The sequence below is a fragment of the Chiloscyllium plagiosum genome, chromosome 1, assembly GCF_004010195.1.
Source record: "Chiloscyllium plagiosum isolate BGI_BamShark_2017 chromosome 1, ASM401019v2, whole genome shotgun sequence".
Lineage (NCBI taxonomy): Eukaryota > Metazoa > Chordata > Chondrichthyes > Orectolobiformes > Hemiscylliidae > Chiloscyllium > Chiloscyllium plagiosum.
In genome coordinates, this window is record NC_057710.1 from 155,287,606 (window position 1) to 155,306,218 (window position 18,613).

General features: G+C 40.5%; 1 protein-coding gene across 6 annotated transcripts in view; it reads left to right on the forward strand.

Moving 5' to 3' along the window:
- Positions 1–18,366, forward strand: part of fhdc1 (FH2 domain containing 1) — a 121,980-nt gene extending 103,614 nt beyond the window's left edge. For all 6 annotated transcript variants that reach the window (XM_043700016.1, XM_043700036.1, XM_043700029.1 and 3 more), the window contains exons 6-13: positions 2,883–2,968; positions 5,953–6,053; positions 7,190–7,260; positions 7,365–7,472; positions 8,280–8,350; positions 10,291–10,408; positions 12,836–13,000; positions 13,772–18,366. In XM_043700016.1, coding sequence (XP_043555951.1) covers positions 2,883–2,968; positions 5,953–6,053; positions 7,190–7,260; positions 7,365–7,472; positions 8,280–8,350; positions 10,291–10,408; positions 12,836–13,000; positions 13,772–16,165 — 3,114 coding nt within the window. In that variant the 3' untranslated portion in view covers positions 16,166–18,366. The remainder of the gene's footprint in view (positions 1–2,882; positions 2,969–5,952; positions 6,054–7,189; positions 7,261–7,364; positions 7,473–8,279; positions 8,351–10,290; positions 10,409–12,835; positions 13,001–13,771) is intronic.
- Positions 18,367–18,613: the final 247 nt, after the last annotated feature.

The window sequence follows — 18,613 nt, forward strand, 5'->3', positions numbered from 1 at the left end:
CTGCGACTCCACTTTCAAGGAGTTATGAACCTGCACTCCAAGGTCTCTTTGTTCAGCAACACTCCCTAGGACCTTACCATTAAGTGTAGAAGTCCTGCTAACATCAAGCCACTAAGGAGCTATTTAGGTTCCCTTCTTGGTTCTTCACCAACATGTTACCCCTTACTGAAGGACACACACTCAGCTTCCACATGTATGGTAATGATACACCACACCACCAATCTGATGGTTGTTTGAAAATGGCCACCTTTCCTTCAATCATCCTGAAGAAGGGCTCATGCCCGAAACGTCAATCCTCCTGCTCCTTGGATGCTGCCTGACCTGCTGCGCTTTTCCAGCAACACATTTTCAGCAGCTTCAATCATCAAGGCCTCACAATCAGATTCCTTTACTGAAACATTCCACCTCACCATGTCATTTTTCACTCCCCATCTTTTATTTCATCATCCTTTCTCATATCTCTTTCTTTCTTCTGTTACAGTTCTGTGAAGTAATTTTGAGCAATTTGTATACATTTAGTAGATATATAAAATGCAAGCAGTTGTTGAAGTGGTCCCATAATACCAAAAATAATTCCTTGCTTCAATTTTTCAAGTCCTATTTCTTTCCATGGGTAATTTGAGGTAGAGTAGGCACATCTCATATCAAAACGTTCATTGGCCCACTTGTCAAAACAGTTGGCTGCTTGAATCAACAATATGTCCTTCTAAGTGTTGGTAATGGACAGAGATGTGACCATGTAAGAGTCGGTACTCCTGCTTTTGTCCTGATGAGTACAAGAGAAAAAGCTTCTGCAACACGTCTCCCCTTTCAACAATGTTCAAGTTTGATTCTGCCAAGCAATTAATAAACTATAGGAAACCATTCTAAAGGAGTTGGAGGAACAGAGAGAGAGTTGGGTTTATATGCATGCATGTTATTAGGTCCCTAAAAAGGCATCTGGGAAGTTGAGCTTTGTAAATAGACACATTGAATCCAAAACTAAGAAATCATAATGATTCTTATAAACCACTGAATCAGTCCCAACTGGCTAACGCTGTGCAATGCAATTTCCAAGAATTAGGAGGCTTTTGAATAGGTGCAGGGAAGACTTAAGAGAACGGTTTCAGGGACAAAGACTTCCTTAGATAAAGATGGTTTGGAGAATTCGGAGTCGGTCTTTTTAGGAGAAGAGATAGTTCAGAGGAGAGGTGATAAAAGAAAACCAGAAAGGTAGATAAAGAGAAACTGTTCCCTTTAGGCAGAAGGATGAAAAACCAGAGGTCGCCAATTTAAGGTGAATGAGAAAAGCACCACTCATGATCTATATAGGCCTCAGTAAGGCAGTGGAAAAGGTTCCACATGGGCGACTGGTTGGCATGGTCAGGTCACACGAATAGAGAGCGAACTAGCCATTTGAAAACAGAACTGGCTCCAAGGTAGAAGACAGAGGGTGGTGATGGATCATTGCGTTTCAGACTGGAGGCCTCTGACACTGGTGTGTCACAAGGATCGGTGCTGGGTCCATTGCTTTTCGTCATTTATATAAATGATTTGGCTGTGAACATAGGAAGTATAGTCAGTAAGTTTGCAGATGACACCAAAATTGGAGCTGTAGTGGACAGCGAAAAAGATTACCTCAGATTACAACGGGATCTTGATCAGTTGGGCTAATGGGCTGAGGGGTGGAAAATGGAGATTAATTTAGATAAATGTGAGCTGCTACATTTTGGAAAGGCAAATCAGGGCAGGACTTATACACTTAATGGTAAGGTCTTAGGAAGTGTTGCTGAACAAAGAGACCTTACAGTGCAGGTTCATAGCACCTTGAAAGTAGAGTTGCAGACAGGTAGGATAGTGAAGATGGCATTTGGTCTGCTTTCCTTTATTGGTCAGTGCATTGAGTATTGGGGTTGGGAGGTCATGTTGCGGCTGTACAGGATATTGGTTAGGCTGTTGTTGGAATACTGCATTCAATTCTGGTCTCCCTGCTATAGGAAGGATGTTGTAAAACTTGAAAGGCTTCAGAAAAGATTTACAAGGATGTTGTCAGAATTGGAGGGTTTGATCTATAAGGAGAGGCTGAATAGACTAAGGCTGTTTTCGCTGGAGCATCAGAGGCTGAGGGGTGACTTTATAGAGGCTTATGAAATCATGATGAGCATGGATAGGGTAAATAAATAAAGTTTTTTTCCCTGGGGTGGGGGAAGTCCAAAACTAGAGGGTATAGGTTTGAAGGGAGAGGCAAAAGGTTTAAAAGAGACCTAAGCGGCAACTTTTTCACACAGAGGGTGGTGCCTGTATGGAGTGAGCTACCAGAGGAAGTGGTGGAGACTGGTACAATTGCAACATTTAAAGGCAATTGGATGGGTATATGAATAGGAAGGGTTTGGAGGGATATGGGCTGGGTGCTGGCAGGTGGGACTAGGTTGGGTTAGGATATCGGGTTGGCATGGATGAGTTGGACCGAAGGGTCTGTTTCCGTGCTGTACATCTCTATGACTCTGTGACCGTATGGTTGACATGAGGAGAAATGTTTTCACACAGGGAGTGGTTAGGATCTGGAGTACATTCCTTGGGAATGCACTGGAAGCAGTTTTGATTAATATTTATGGAAAAACACTTGGAAAAGAAATTGCAGGGATATGGAGACAGCAGGGTAATGTGAGTTTCTCTTGTAGAAAGCCAGCGTGGACATGCTGGGCCACAAGGTCTTCTGCGCTGTAAGAATTGGATGATTTTGCAATTCAGTGGGTATCACTTGCACACTTTTTTTATTATTGTGTTTGGCTTTCACAACAAGTCATATCTTAAAATGTGCCAATAATTGGCAAGTTTCATTCCTCGTTATTTTCCATTACAAGAAGTGACAGTATCCATTGAGTAACATGTCAATCCTGCAGGTAAAGAGGTTACAAGCCTTCAAAGATGATGTGAACAAGCTATCACTTGCAGATTCATTCATGGTCCTGCTGCTGCGTGTGCCAAGGTAAGATAACATGACACTGCTCTGAAAAAAACCAAGGGACTATGATTTGTTTCTACTTTACTGACTACATTGATTGTAAGCACATGTTTACCACAAGCTGCGAATTATAGATCCAACCAGAAATCAGACTAGTTTGGATCTGTTAATGCATAATAAGGCAGGTTTAACAAATGATCTCAGGAGTAAAATATCCACCAGGAAACAATGACCATAACATGTTAGAATTTAGTACTCTATTTGAGGGTGTGAAACTTGGGTTGGAAACAACTGTGTTTACTTAAGTAAGTGTAATGAAATAGAGAAGAGGGCAGAGTTGGCTAGAGTGGTGGGGGGGGGGGGGGAGGGGGAGAAAAGAGTTCAGCAGTAAAACAGTTGAGGAACAATGAAAGATATTTAAGCAGCGAGCTCCTGACTCACAATTCTAGGAACGAGTTAAACTGACTATGGTTCACCAAGGAAGTTGAGCATAGTATTGAATTGATTAAAAAAAAAGACAACTTTGCAAAGTTTAGTGCTCTGCCAGAGATCTGGGAAAGTTTTAGAAGCCAAAAAAAGATAATCACAAATAATAAAGAGGGAGGAACTAAACTATGAGGGCAAACTAGTAATTTCAAAATAGACTGTAAGTGCTTCTTTAAATAGATGAAAAGGAAGAGAGAAGCGGCACGATGGCACAGTGGTGAGCACTGCTGCCTCGCAGCGCCAGAGACCCGGGTTCAATTCCCGCCTCAGGCGACTGACTGTGTGGAGTTTGCACATTCTCCCCGTGTCTTCGTGGGTTTCCTCCGGGTGCTCCGGTTTCCTCCCACAGTCCAAAGATGTGCAGGTCAGGTGAATTGGCCATGCTAAATTGCCCGTAGTGTTAGGTTAGGGGTATGGGTGGGTTGCGCTTCGGCGGGGCGGTGTGGACTTGTTGGGCCGAAGGGCCTGTTTCCACACTGTAAGTAATCTAATCTAATCTAATCTAATAAACATAGGCCCCTTTGCAAATGTGACTGGGAAAATAATAATGGGGAAACAAGGAAATACCAGAGGAGTTGACTGATTACTTTACATCAATCTTCATGGTAAAGGACACCAATAGCATCCAAAAATACTAAATAATCAAGGGGCAAAAGGAGGTGAGAAAATACAGTAAGTATAATTAGAGGGAAACTAATGGGGCATAAGGTTAATCATTTTCCTAGACCTGGCAGGCTGCATCCTAGAATATGAAAGGAAGTGTCTAAAGAGATTCTGGATGCACAGATTGTAGTCATCCAAGAATCCTTGGTCTCTGGAAGAGTCCCAGAGGATTGGGAAACTCCCAGTGTAACAGCCTTATTCATAAAGAGAAGGAGACAAACAGATTAGCTTAACCTGTCATTGGGAAATGTTCAAAACTATGAGAAAGCTCGTAATATCAAATATATAATATGATCAAACAGAGTCAATATCACTTCATGAAGGGGTTAATCCTGCCTGACAAATATATTCCGATTGTTAAAGAGATAATGAACAGATAGATGAAGTAGAATGAGTAGATGAAGGATACTTGAATTTCCAGAAGACATTCAATAAGGTACAGTATGTTGGACTCATCTTTTTTAAATAGTCTATGTTATTGGCAATATTGTATTAGCAGGGTAGAGGATTGGCTAACTAATAGAATAAAGAGAGTTAATATAAGTGGGGCATTTTCAGAATGGCACCCTGTAACTTGTGGAGTGCCACCTGGGTCAGTGTCTGAAGAAGTGTGATATTGGGCTTGAAATGTTAATGCTGCTTCTCTCTTTACAGATGTTGCCGGATCTGCTGAGTTTCTCCAGCATTTTGTGTTTGTTCCACTTGGATCAATATTGGGGCCACAATTATTTAGAATATATATTAATGATTTGGAAAAGGGAAATGAATGTATAGTATTATTGCCAAGTTTACAGATGACACAAAAGTAGGTGGGAAAGCAATTAATGCGGATGACACAAAAAGTCAACTGTAGGAATTAGAAACAATTTAAGTGAATGGGCAAAAACACAGCAGATGGAATATAATGTGGAAAAATATTAGGATATGCGTTTTAGCAGTAAGAACAGAGGAGCTGAATATTATTTAATTTGGGAAAAACTAGAAAGTTGTCTCATTTTTTGATTTGGGAGTCCTCATGCATTAATCTCAAAACATTTGTCAGGTAATAGGGAAGAGAAATGAAATGTTGGCCTTTATTTCAAAAGGAATGGTATATAAAAGTCAGAAGGTTTTGCTAAAACGATAAAAGACATGCGTCAGACCATAATCGGAATACTGTGAACAGTTTTGGTTCCCTTATCTAAGGAGCAATATAGTTACAGTGGAGGAAGTCCAGAGAAGGTTCACAAGATTGACCCTAGGTATGTTGGAAATTGGATGCATGAGAGATGATCTCATATTGAAACATATATGATTCTTAGAGGAATTGACAGGTTAGATGTAGAGAGACTGTTTCCCCTTGCGGAAGAGTCTAGAATCAGAGGGTACAATGTAAGATTGAGGGGTTGCAAACTGAAGATAAAGATGAGGAAGAATTTCTTCTCTGAGAGGATAATGATTCTGTAGAACTCTATACTGCAGAAGATTTAGAGGCCAGTTCATTAAGTACATTCAGGGGTGAGACAGACAGATTCTCACCAGTTAGGGAATCCAGGATTATTGGGAAAGGGAGACAAGTCAGACCAGATCAGCCACAATCTCATTGAATGTTAGAGCAGCCTGAAGGGGCCGAGTTGCCTGCTTCTACATCCATGTCTATTGGTTTTATGTGACCTGTGTCTTGTTCTTCAATGACACCAATGGGGACAATGCATTGCACCGTGGTGCCTGGCAACTGGACCCCCACCCCACCCCACCCCACAGTTTTATGTGTAAACAAATATTCGCCCAGTCTGTGCTCCATATTAATATACAAATGTGTGCAAATGGAATATACAAATGTGTAATGAAACACAGATCATGATTTTTCTGGTTTGCAGCTATGCCCTGAGGGTGGAGGCTATGGTTCTTAAAGAAGAATTTTCTCCTGCCTGCTTTACTCTCTACAAAGAAATGAGAGCAATCCGAACAGCCACAAAAGGTATTCAGTACACCTGGTGAATTACATTAGCACAATCCTCAAGTGCCAGTCATCTACTCACTTGGAAAGGATGAATATATATTTTTTAAAGTTTGTAATGTTCTGCAATGCAATATATTCGTTTTAATGCATGGTCGAAATGTGGCTGTGAATCCAGCCTTGCAAACCTTTCCACTTGATTATAGTTTTGGTGTGGGTCTTATTTCTGACTGTGATCCATCAGGCCCTGCTGCAGCTGTATGTTATCAGACTTTTGAAAGGACCTCTTTAACATTAATGTTGATCTCTCACTATACCTTTTCAGCAGCTACAATACTGTATCCTGCACTCTGTTCTGTTCCCCTGATGCACTTGTATAGTATGATCTGCCCGTAAAGTACATAAGACCACACTTTTCACTGTACCTCGATACACGTGACAGTAATAAATCAAATCAAATGTGTGTGAACACCTGGTGAGGACACGTTGGGCTCAGCTGTGATTATCACATATATTGTTTGTACTGTCAACGTGCACTGGTTAGACTTGCGCATGAATAGAATAGGCTTAAGTGAAGTGAAGTTCGGGCGGCACGGTGGCTCAGTGGTTAGCACTGCTGCCTCACAGCGCCAGAGACCCGGGTTCAATTCCCGCTTTGCGTGACTGTCTCTATGGAGTTTGCACATTCTCCCCGTGTCTGCGTAGGTTTCCTCCCACAATCCGAAGATGTGCAGGTTAGGTGAATTGGCCATGGGAAATTGTCCCATAATGTTAGTTGCATTAGTCAGAGGGAAATGGGTCTGGGTGGGTTACTCCTCGGAGGGTCGGTGTGGGCTGGTTGGGCCAAAGGGCCTGTTTTCACGCTGTAGAGAATCTAATCAAATCCAATCTAAAGTGTCTATTGCCAAAGGAACCTGACCTCAAAAGGTTGTCCAACCTTTCAGATGTGGAGGGAGAAAGCCAGAGGATGAATATTTTTTCTCAGAAGTTGGGTTTTCGATCTGAGTGGATGTCTGCCTCATGCCTGCATTTGTTGATTAAGAAACTGCAAATATTTCAGTTGCAAAGTTCTAAAAATGCTGGTGTCTGCTTCACAATCCATTGACAGTGCCTTTTGGTGTCTAACTGAACTTTGTACCCTTATTAACATTTTTCAGAATTGATGGCGTGTGAGGAACTTCATGCAATTCTGCATTTGGTTCTGCAGGCCGGCAATATCATGAATGCTGTAAGTGATTTATAATCAAGTTTTTTCTTGTTTTATTTTTAATGCCGCACAACCAATACAAATGGTTCTTTCTCATGGATGGCATCTTTCTCATTTCTCATTAGGGAGGTCACGCTGGGAATGCTGTGGGCTTCAAGCTCTCTTCATTACTGAAGCTTGCAGACACAAAGGCAAACAAACCAGGAATGAACTTGCTGCACTTTGTTGTTCTGGTTTGTATTCAGGCATTACTTGTGGTGTCCGCAACAGTGATCAAGTTAATTACACTTAATTAACTTGGGGGGGAATGAAGAGATTCCCATTTTCCTGGGAATCAGCTCAGAACTGGGCAGCAATTTCCCATCATAAATTGTTGAAAATCCGTCTCTGCAAAGGGGCCAGGGAAGAGGATTTGAGCTATAGGGAGAGGTTGAATAGGCTGTTTTCCCTGGAGCGTCGGAGCCTGAGGGGTGACCTTATAGAGGTTTATAAAATCATCAAGGGCATGGGATGGGATAAATAGATAAAGTCTCTTCCCTGGGGGGTGGAGTCAAGAACTAGAGGCCATAGGTTTAGGGTGAGAGGGGAAAGATATAAAAGGGACCTAAGGGGCAAAGTTTTCGCGCAGGAGGTGGTGCATGTGTGGAATGAGCTGCCAGAGGATGTGGTAGAGGCTGGTACAATTACAACATTTAAAAGGCATCTGGATGGGAATATCAATAGGAAGGATTTAGAGGGATATGGGGCAAGTGCAGGCAAATGGGACTAGATTGGTTTGGGATATCTGGTCGGCATGGACAGGTTGGACCGAAGGGTCTATTTCCGTGCTGTACATCTCTATGACTCTATGGTTAACCTTCTGATAAGATACGCCATTAGGTCTGAGAAAGCATAATTCACTTTTCACTCAGCACATCAGAAAAAGTTCTGACGCAAGTTGACTAACACAAAGGAAGATGAAATGCGATTTCAATTGTGTCAGTTATTCCTCTTTGTATTTGTAAGAAGAAGCCAGTAACAATGGTCTTTTTGTCCAATAGGAAGCCCAAAAAAAGGACGCAAACCTTTCAGTTTTCCCTGAAAAGCTGAAGCATGTCCAGGAGGCGGCGAGGTAACACATTAAGTTGTAATTTTCTGTTCCTCCTCCCACCCACACACACACATTCAGATCAAAGATTAGGAAACAAACGTCAGGTCAAAACAGATAGCTATCAAATTATACATTTGTCCCAAGAGAAGTCATAAATAGAGCTCAGATAATTCATATTTTAAAAACAAACTTCGGCAGACACACCTGATAATCTTTAGGTCACGCACGATTTCCAACTATTCCATAACCAATGTCAACTTGCAGGTGGGATAAATGAAGTGATTGTGTTTATTATTATTCCTTTTGTTTCCATCACGTACCTGGAGTCTACTATGCAAACATTAGCAGTGCTTAGCTTTGTCATTACCTGGATATTCATGCTAGATAAAAGCTACCAGTACAGGTTAGATTCACAAAAATGCACCTCACCTTTGGGTCTGAGCATCATGGTGTACCATAACCTCTTACAAACGATAGGTTAAACGATAGGTTAATGATAGGTTAATGGTAGGTTAAATAATAGGTTAATGATAGGCTAAATGATAGGTTAAACGATAGGTTAATGATAGGTTAAACAATAGGTTAAATGATAGGTTAATGGTAGGTTAAATGATAGGTTAATGATAGGCTAAATGATAGGTTAAACGATAGGTTAAACGATAGGTTAATGATAGGTTAATGGTAGGATAAATGATAGGTTAATGATAGGCTAAATGATAGGTTAAACGATAGGTTAATGATAGGTTAAACATAGGTTAAACGATGGGTTAATGGTAGGTTAAATGATAGGTTAATGATAGGTTAAATGATAGGTTAAATTTTAGGTTAAACGATAGGTTAAATGATAGGTTAATGATAAGTTAAACGATAGGTTAAACGATAGGTTAATGATAGGTTAAACGATAGGTTTAACCTATCATTAACCTATCATTTAACCTATCGTTTAACCTATCATTTAACCTATCGTTTAACCTATCGTTGACCCTACCTATCATAGGGTTTAACGATAGGTTTAACCTAAATGATAGGATAATGTAAGGATATGGTAGGGGACGTCTGTTTGAAGCACTACAGTTCAGCCTTGAAGATGATGCAAGAAATAAGATAATGTTTCTGGGAAACCCTGGATGTTCAACTTCCTTGCCTTTCCCACAATTCCATAGATATTCTCACAGTCACTTAACTTGCTACTGTTCTGGCATCCTCTGAAGCACACGTGAATTACGCCATTGAGAGAACAAATTCTCTGCTGATATTTTAGTGGTTCAGGTGCCCGTTAAAGAGATAGAAAGTCCAAATGACCTACTTTTCCCAGTAGTTCAAACAGAGTTTTGATATTGTCAATGTCAAACTGTAAATCGAGTACTCACTGTTTCTGAAAGCTTTGACATCCTGTGTTCCCAATAGGAAGGAAACAGGAGGAAACAAGTTCAAAAGCAAACAAGGCAAGAAAAGGGATGTAGTTTGTTATCAGAATTTTTAAAATTCCTTATTTCAATATTTAGGAAATAAAAAAATAGAGTTGAAGTCCAAGGTGGTAACTCGCAAACAAAAACTTGGATGAATAAAATAAAATCTGAAATATATAGCAGATTAATCAATATTCAGTTAGGTTGCACCTGAAGATATCATAACCTACCCGTGCATATTATAGTTACTGACTTTCTACGAATTTGCTGCTTCAACTGCAGATTTTCATCACTTGTGGTGTTTTTCATGTAACTCACATAAGTGCTCTATAACAGTGCTGGTGAACAGTGTGATAGCTACTCAAATAGATACTGCGTTGCTTTGCATAAAACTCCACCATTCATAATTGACTTATTGCCATTTCAGATACAGTTTTATGTTAGGAGACTTTGTCTAAGGCTAACTACGAGGTGATGCAGAGAATAAAGCCAGTATAAAGCTTTCTCTTATGTGGAATTCTGATTTGGTGTTAATGTATATTTTCATTTAAGATTGTCAGTAGACAGCATCGATGGAGAGCTGCAATCACTTGTTAGCAGGACAAAATGGCTGCAAGTAAATTTAAAGCAAGACTTTGAACTCCTGCATCAAATGGAGGATTTCACTCAGGTGAGTCAGTGTTAAAAGGTACTGTGCTTGTCTATTCACTTGATAGCTTTTCAAAGGTGCGAAGATTGCTTAATTAGCATCTTGCTGGTGAATATATAAGATAATTGTATTCAATTTATGAACAACACTGACATGTTGCAGTAACTAGTCTAAGCCAGAAAGATAACTATACATAGTTTTGTCTGTTGGCTACTGTTAGTATTAAGCTCTCCATGTTGAACCTATCACACATATCGAAAGTTCCTGGTGAGATTTGTTTGACTGTGTACAGAATACTCATGTTTAGTTGCTGAGTACAGAAATTATCCTGTAAGTAAGTCATAGATAACATACAGTTGCTGTGCACGTATTGACTTGTGGATAAAAACTCCAATACTGAATCAAATCATAGAATCCCTACAGTGTGGAAGCTGGTCATTCAGCCCATTGAGTTTATATCGACCCTCCAAAGAATGTCCCACCCAGACCATGCCATCCCTATAAACCTGCATTTCCCATGCCAGCCTGCACATCCCTGGACACTATGGGCAATTTAACATGACCAATCCACCCTAATCTGCACGTCCCTGGACACTATGGGCAATTTAGCACGGCCAATCCACCCTAACCTACATATCCCTGGGCTCTATGGGCAATTTAGCATGGCCAATCCACCCTAACCTGTACATACCTGGACACTGTGGGCAATTTAGCATGGCCAATTCACCTATCTTACAAATTTTTGGATTGTGGGAGGAAACCAGAGCACCCAGAGGAAATCCATGCAGACACAGGGAGAATATGCAAACTCCACACAGACAGTTGCCTGAGGTTAGAATCGAACCCGGGTCCAGCAATGCTAACCACTGAACCATGGTGCCACCCGGAATATGCCCAAAATGTATTCTGTTTCTGTTAGAATTACACTATTAAAAATATATTTAGAATTTATAAAATTATGTGCAGAATTTTGATGGACTAAATCACCAAAAAGTATTTAATCCAATCTGTTATCATTATGCCTGAAAAGATATGTCTGTCATTTTACAAATAAAGGCATGATTATAAGTTAGGAAAAATACCATCATGAAATCTCATTTTATGAAGTTAACAACTGTGTCATTAAAACTCTGTTCTGCTGCAAGCAGTCTAAGGATAGAATAAAAATATTTAATATTTCTATCAGATGTGGAAATTAATTCTAAGCATGTAGTCTAAGGCTGAAAGAGTTATTTTTTTGACATTTAATATAATTTAAAAGATTAGTCCAAGCCTTCTAGCAGTGGGGAGATTTGTAATCATAGCACACATGTCCAAGTAAGAAACATTTATGAAACACAAGAATTTGGAATTTGGCAAGTATAGAATTGCAGGGGTGAAAATGTGTTGCTGGAAAAGCGCAGCAGGTCAGGCAGCATCCAAGGAGCAGGAGAATCGACGTTTCGGGCATGAGCCCTTCTTCAGGAATGAGGAATCAGGTTTCCTCATTCCTGAAGATTCCTCATTCCTGAAGAAGGGCTCATGCCCGAAACGTCGATTCTCCTGCTTCTTGGATGCTGCCTGACCTGCTGCGCTTTTCCAGCAACACATTTTCAGCTCTGATCTCCAGCATCTGCAGTCCTCACTTTCTCCTAGAGTTGCAGGGGGAAAGGAACAATCTCGTAGAATGACAGAGCAAGTCTCCATACCCGAGAATACTTTGTAAATGAGGATACCAAGGATGGTCATCTTGCAGAACAAACTAGGCATTCACATGAACTTATAATGCATGAAGGAAGCATGCATTACAATGACTTACAAATGAGTAACATTTTCTGTTTTCTCAAAACAGAACAGAGCAAAATTTGACAGGTGTAATTCAATGATTCAAATGTAATCATTTTACAATAATTAGTTTTAATAGTTTTAATTAATGCATTAACGGTAATGTAAATAGTTTTATAATTATGTGTAATAATTATCCCACATGACTGATGTTGGATATCTTTCAGTACTATCTGTTTTTTAAATCGTGTTACTATATTTTGAAAAATGAAGAAAGCTATTTTATACATGTTTTGAGAAGGTGTTAAAATCCACAAATTCAGATTGTATAACTTTTTAAAATAAGGTTTCATTATTTTGTTATGGAATGTAACTGGTAAGACTGGCATTTACTGCCCATCTCTAACGACCCTTGAGAACATGGTGATGAGCTGCCTTCTTGAACCACAGCTGTCGGTACATACACTGCTGTTGGAAAGTGAGTTGCAGAATTTTGACCTCAGTGACAGGGATTAAATAACCTCATAGTGTCAAAGCAAAATGGGTTCCAGGTTGAAGGGGCGGATGGTGGTATTTTAATGTTAGTTTATTTTTTTGTGTGTGGTTGATATTTATTAAAAATGTAGGCCTTTTTGATTTGATTTCCATCCAGCATTCACACAGTCTGTGTCTGTTTCACTGTAGCAAGCTTTAAAAGAAGTGGATAAATTAGAGAGAGAGCGAGAGGATTTGCAAAGGGAGACCAACACTCTCATCGACTTCTTCTGTGAAGATAAAGAAACAATGAAATTAGAAGAATGTTTTAAGATATTTCGAGACTTTTGTGAGCGTTTTAAAAAAGCTGTCAAGGTAAGATAGATCATACCCTACTCTGATCTAGAATGGTTGCAATTGCTTTGCAAGTTCTTTTTCTCACTGTGCAAAGCGAATCCATCCCAGAAATGTCTGACAGCAGCCTGAGCGTTGATGATCAAGTTTACTGAATGCCAGAAAGAAATTCTCTTAATTGTTTGATCTCAAGTTTTGAAACCAGGTACCAGCTGCAGTTATGGTAAATACAGTTGGGTGGAGCAGCTGTGCAGTCAGGCCAGCAGCTCTGCAATGTCAACTGGAAGTTGCACTGGTCAGTGTGGAACAGAATCACATGGTGCTAAGGAAATCCTCCAATCTGGCCTGCAGTCTCAGTTGAGTTGATTGTTCTCAGCCAGAGCAGCAGTAGGAATCACCTATTGGGTTTATCACTCCTTCCTGAGCTGCAGAGGAGAAAAACTCATTAAAATTCCTCTTTGCTAACCAGTGCCCGAGCTGGAATCTTTACATGTGGATATCTGATTATGAAAGAATCTGGCTCAATAGCCATTATCCCATGTTTTTAAATTAACTTCAAACTCTCATCCCTACTTTGATCAGCAATTGAAGAGCTGTTGAGATCTGTCGAATGGTACTGCGAGCAAATGTCAGCATCAGGTTTGTATATTGATGCACATGTGTGTCAACTGGTAACTCTAATTGATCTGTTTTTTTTTCACTGAATTTATTTTAAGTTATACATGAGAAATTGTCATTGACCTGAAATGATGTATACTTGGCGACTGAAATATTGAAATGTCTGTTCCCCAGGAGAACAGGGACAGAGAAATCCAGGATCTCCGTCAACAGCAGAAGCTAAAGGAATTGGAAGAGAAACGACATCTGTGGGTGGCTGGTGAGCGAGCTGTATTCGGACGGAGCAGTAGTGAAAATGATGTGGAGCTTCTCATCAAAGATGGACTCCATGAGCTTCTGGCTTTCACACAACGAAGTTCCCAAAGCCCGGGGGGTGTGAAAAGAACACGAAGCAGACGCATCCGCTCGGCTGGAGGCTCGGTTATGGACAGCCATTTACTGTCCTTTCTGCAGGCTGGTGAAACAGATGAACAGGCCAAATCCAACAGTATCCCTCGATCGATGGCACGATGCTCCAGACAGAGGGCAGCCTGGCAGGAGATGTCAGAAACTCGAGAAGGCAGTTTAGATAATGCATACTTTGACTCAGACTGGGGCTCTTCTCCTAGCACGCCTGTAAAAGACAGCCTGCGTCGCAGAGCCTCTGCTGTGCCTTACATTACTGAGAACACAGAGAGTATTTGTACAACAAACATAGGGAACACAGAGACTGACAATGCAATCAGTCAGACTGGACATGAAGCTGCCAATAACAATGAAAATATAAGACAGAATTGGAATCACACAAAGAGCACAGCGACCACAAATATAAACCAGATTACTGCAGTCAGAGAGCAACTTGGGGTCCTTGAAGGTTTACAAATTTTTAATTACTCCAATTCAAAAGCAGCTGATTCTAGCCAAGTAACAACCTGTGACGAAATTACACTAACAGACATAGAGTACGCAGAAGACTTGAGTTTGCAAACTCCTAGTGTAGATGTGAGTTTGCAGACTCCTGACACAGACGTGAGTCTGCAGACTTCTGTTACAGATGTGAGTTTGCAGACTTCTGTTACAGATGTGAGTTTGCAGACTACTGATACAAGTATGAGTATTATTACTCATGACACAGATGTGAGTTTGAAAACTCCTGATACAGATGTGAGTTTGCAGACTCCCGAGACAGATATGAATTTTCAGCCTCCTGGTGTCTCCAACTCAAGTGTACTTTTGTCCAACCTTAACTACTCCAATGATGAGCCTTACTGTGTTTCAAATCCGCACTCATCTCCACAAAAGGACAAAGTGAATGAAAGCACTGATGTTTCTATATTGAACTCAGATATCATAAAGTCACCCACTAGCCTTATTCCAAATAAGGAGTGTGGAACTGTGTTTTTTGTGTTGGGATACACAGATGATGTGGACCGTTCTGGATCTTCAGAGAAATGTGAAATAAAAGCTGTTTGTCAAGAAATCATCGAAGAATCACGTCAGGTTTGGGAAAGCCAAGATAATCAGATCAGAGACCAGATTGCAACATCTCATGAGTTAGAGCGCATGACATCGGACCATCTTTCTCTGCCTGTCACTAAAGCTATAGCCAATCAAAACATTTTAACTGATGAGGCAGTCTCTCTGAAATTGGATTTGCCAAAGAAGGCAAAGCAGGTTTCCAATGTAAAGCAGTCTCAGGCTGTTAGAGAGAAAACAGCGGCCATTGTAAAAGCAACAGGGCATTATTTCAGTAGTGCAGTCCATCCCAAATCTCCAAGAACAGCAAGCCACTCAGATAACGATGAAATAAAAAAGATTATGCCAATCTCAAAGTCAACTAGAAGATCAGATAGTGTTAAAAGACTGGAAACGAAAACATCAAATAGTGATGGACTAAGACAGTCACAAAAGGCAACAGGGTCGAATAGGAGGGACAGCTGCTCAAAGACCCCCCGGAGGTTCAGCTGTACAACTGCAGATCAGAAGACAACAAAGGGGACTAGCTCTTTGGATAGCTCATCAAATAGTCTGCCAAAGCGTAGAGATTCCCTCCATAAACCTAGTGCTAAACCAGTCCACAATATCCCCAGGCCGAAACCAGAGGAAAGCACTAAAATCTGTCGCTCAAGTACAAGAGGTTTCCCTAAGTCGAGAACAGACACTGGTGGGGCAGGGGGAGACACTGAGAGAAGTGGCATTGCCACACCAAACCCAACTCCTAACTTTGCCAGGAATACTGTGGCATCATCATCTCGACGCCAAAAGATAGAGTCCGCGCGGATCCCCGGCACATCTCCACAAACCCCCAAGACAACAAGTCTTACCAGAGCTGCTTCACAAAGGCAAACAACAACAAAGTACACTGGGACAAACCACACAAGGAGCAATGAAAATGCTCATCTAAAAAGGGCAGGTAGCCAAAAACCATTGAGCAAGACTCAAGAGGCGAGTAAAACACCGAGCTATAAAACTGAAATCACTTGCACAGGAAACAATAGTTTGCTGAAATCTACAGAAAAGAAACCTGTCCCAGCAGCAGACTCTGGTCGGGTTAGGAAAACTCCAGAACGGGTACTGAAATGGAAGTGAGTTTTCCAATTGTGTGTAGATTCGGGTAGTATCCAGTTAAAGGCGATGAGGGAATCCTTCTGAAAGGCAAGTTCACTCCTCATGAGCACCCAGCTCAACTTTTCATTGGTGCATGATGTTGTCCCACATCTTGTCAAGCTGATGGTACTCGCTCGAACATTAGACTTCCAGCCGGAGGATCGGAAAGTCATCAGAAATTCCATTGCCAACTGGTGCGCAAGCTTTGCTGTTCTTTAACCCCCTGATGTCAGCCAGATTGCTAGAACTGCTCTCTGTGGCACTGGGAGGAGGTGGCGAAATCACTCAAACCAGTCTGCCTTTTACAAGTGCACCTCCTATCATCCAGTGAACAGATAACCAGAGAAATATGCTGGCCACATCAGGTTTATTGTGACAGAGGGAAGCAGGAATGGAAGGCCAAATGAGGGAATAATGATTGTAATAGAAGTTTGCATTCTCATTCTACTGATGCTGAACCAGAACCGAACAGCATCTTAATTAATAGCAACATGATTGCGAATTCCTCAGGAAGAATTGCTGGTCCAAGGTGTTTTTGCAGGATTGAGTTAGAATGCTGTTAGCCCGTAATGGGATCTTGATGCATTACATTAAAAATTAGACAAGCTAAGTTAGCTTATCTCTCTTGGTAGTTTTTCAATGTATCTCTTCAAAGTGAGTGTCAATGTTAAATCTTTTAGTTTCTAGAAGGTGCATATTTATCATTCTGGTGGGCTGCTACTTTCTGTTTAAGGGAGGAGGGTATTGGTGCTGAGGATTAGAAATGGATAGAGATAACAGTGAACGAACTAGTGGGCTGACATATCCACTTGATAACATAGTTGCAGCACCATAATTTATTTTTTGTATTGTGATATGTATAATGTATAATGTGTATAATAAAAGTGCATAGCATAATCTGTACAGTAAATACAATAGCTGATTATTCAGTAATTACATTCCATAGAGCGGTACCATTCGTGTCCAGTTATTTTGATGAAGCAGTCACTGATTGTAGGGTTGTTCAGAAATTTGAACTTGAGATTTAGACCAACCATTGTATGTGGCTGTATTGTGTTTTCTGATACCCCTGGACAAAAGGACATTCTTTCTCACAATATTGGAGAAGTGGCCCTAAATTGCACAATAACACTGCTAATAACACACAGACCACAGTGAGAATCTTCATCTTGACAATGATGATAACCCTTTCAATATCAGATGTTAACTGGTGACGTTTGAGCACAAACAGTGCTATAAAAGAACCTCACATTTTGTATTTAATAGTGACCCTATACCTTAGCAATGTGCTAGTCTGTATATATAGGTGTTGCACTGCCTGTTTACCAGTTATTTTCCCTTCTGTTTTGATTAAATATGAAAACTGTATACATCTAAATACAATTGCTTTATCAAATTCATGCCTGTCTGCAATAATGGTTTGTCAGTCCATTCTTTGTCTTACTCTGTAGCATTTTTAGGGGGATATATATTTTACCCTGGTCTCTCTGAAGAGGCTACTTTAATCTGAATGAACTGTGTATTTTTCTTAGAGCTGAGCTCATTATATCTCTTAACTGACCCACATGCTGTATGGGAAATGAACCCAACTGAACATGACTTGGTCTGAATGGCTGCAGACTGCTGAATCACCCCACGCTGTGCTTGAGATTAATAGCATTTTAATTGTTTTTATTGGCAAATTAAGGAAGCTTTTCTTTTCTTTCCTTATGCCTTTAACTGAGACATTTGAGAACATTATTTTACATCCACAATAGAGAGAGAGAGAGCTTAATGTAAACACAACAAAACTGATATTCAATCTGAAAATATTTCACATTTCAATTTGGCAAAGTGCAAGCATTTTCTTTGTCTCTGATATACTTTTGCTGATTTGGCTACGATGTTTGTTAGCTTCATTCAAATTCTCCATTCCTTATCAATCCCCCATCCTATGTCACTGTGTAACAAAGGGCAGTATGTCGGTGATAACTGCTTCATTTTACCTTGTCAGTGGCTGCCTTTATCATGATTTTCCAAATGTAATCACTCAGTGGCCATTTCAGATTGTACGGTAACCTTCAAGTTGTGAACAAAAGTGATGTATCTTTGTAAATTGAAATGAAGTGTTGTATACAGTAACATTTGCACGTTCCACATAACTTCTGTTCAGTCAAGTATTAAAAGTAAGTTCTGGCTCGTTATGTCGTGCTTGTATTTTCTTTTAGTGAGGCGTATAACTGCCCACTGTTACATTAATTACATCACAGACAGTTGAGATAAACTGACAGAGACTCTAGGAGTGAGATTGGGATTTGATCGGGGCTGGAACAGTGTCACACCAGTTGCCAGCTGTATACCAATCTGATATTCAGCTCCGTTGACTTCAGTATCACTGTATGTCAGGCAAATGAATCCATGTGTTTGGTGTTTCTGAAGATGTTTGATTTC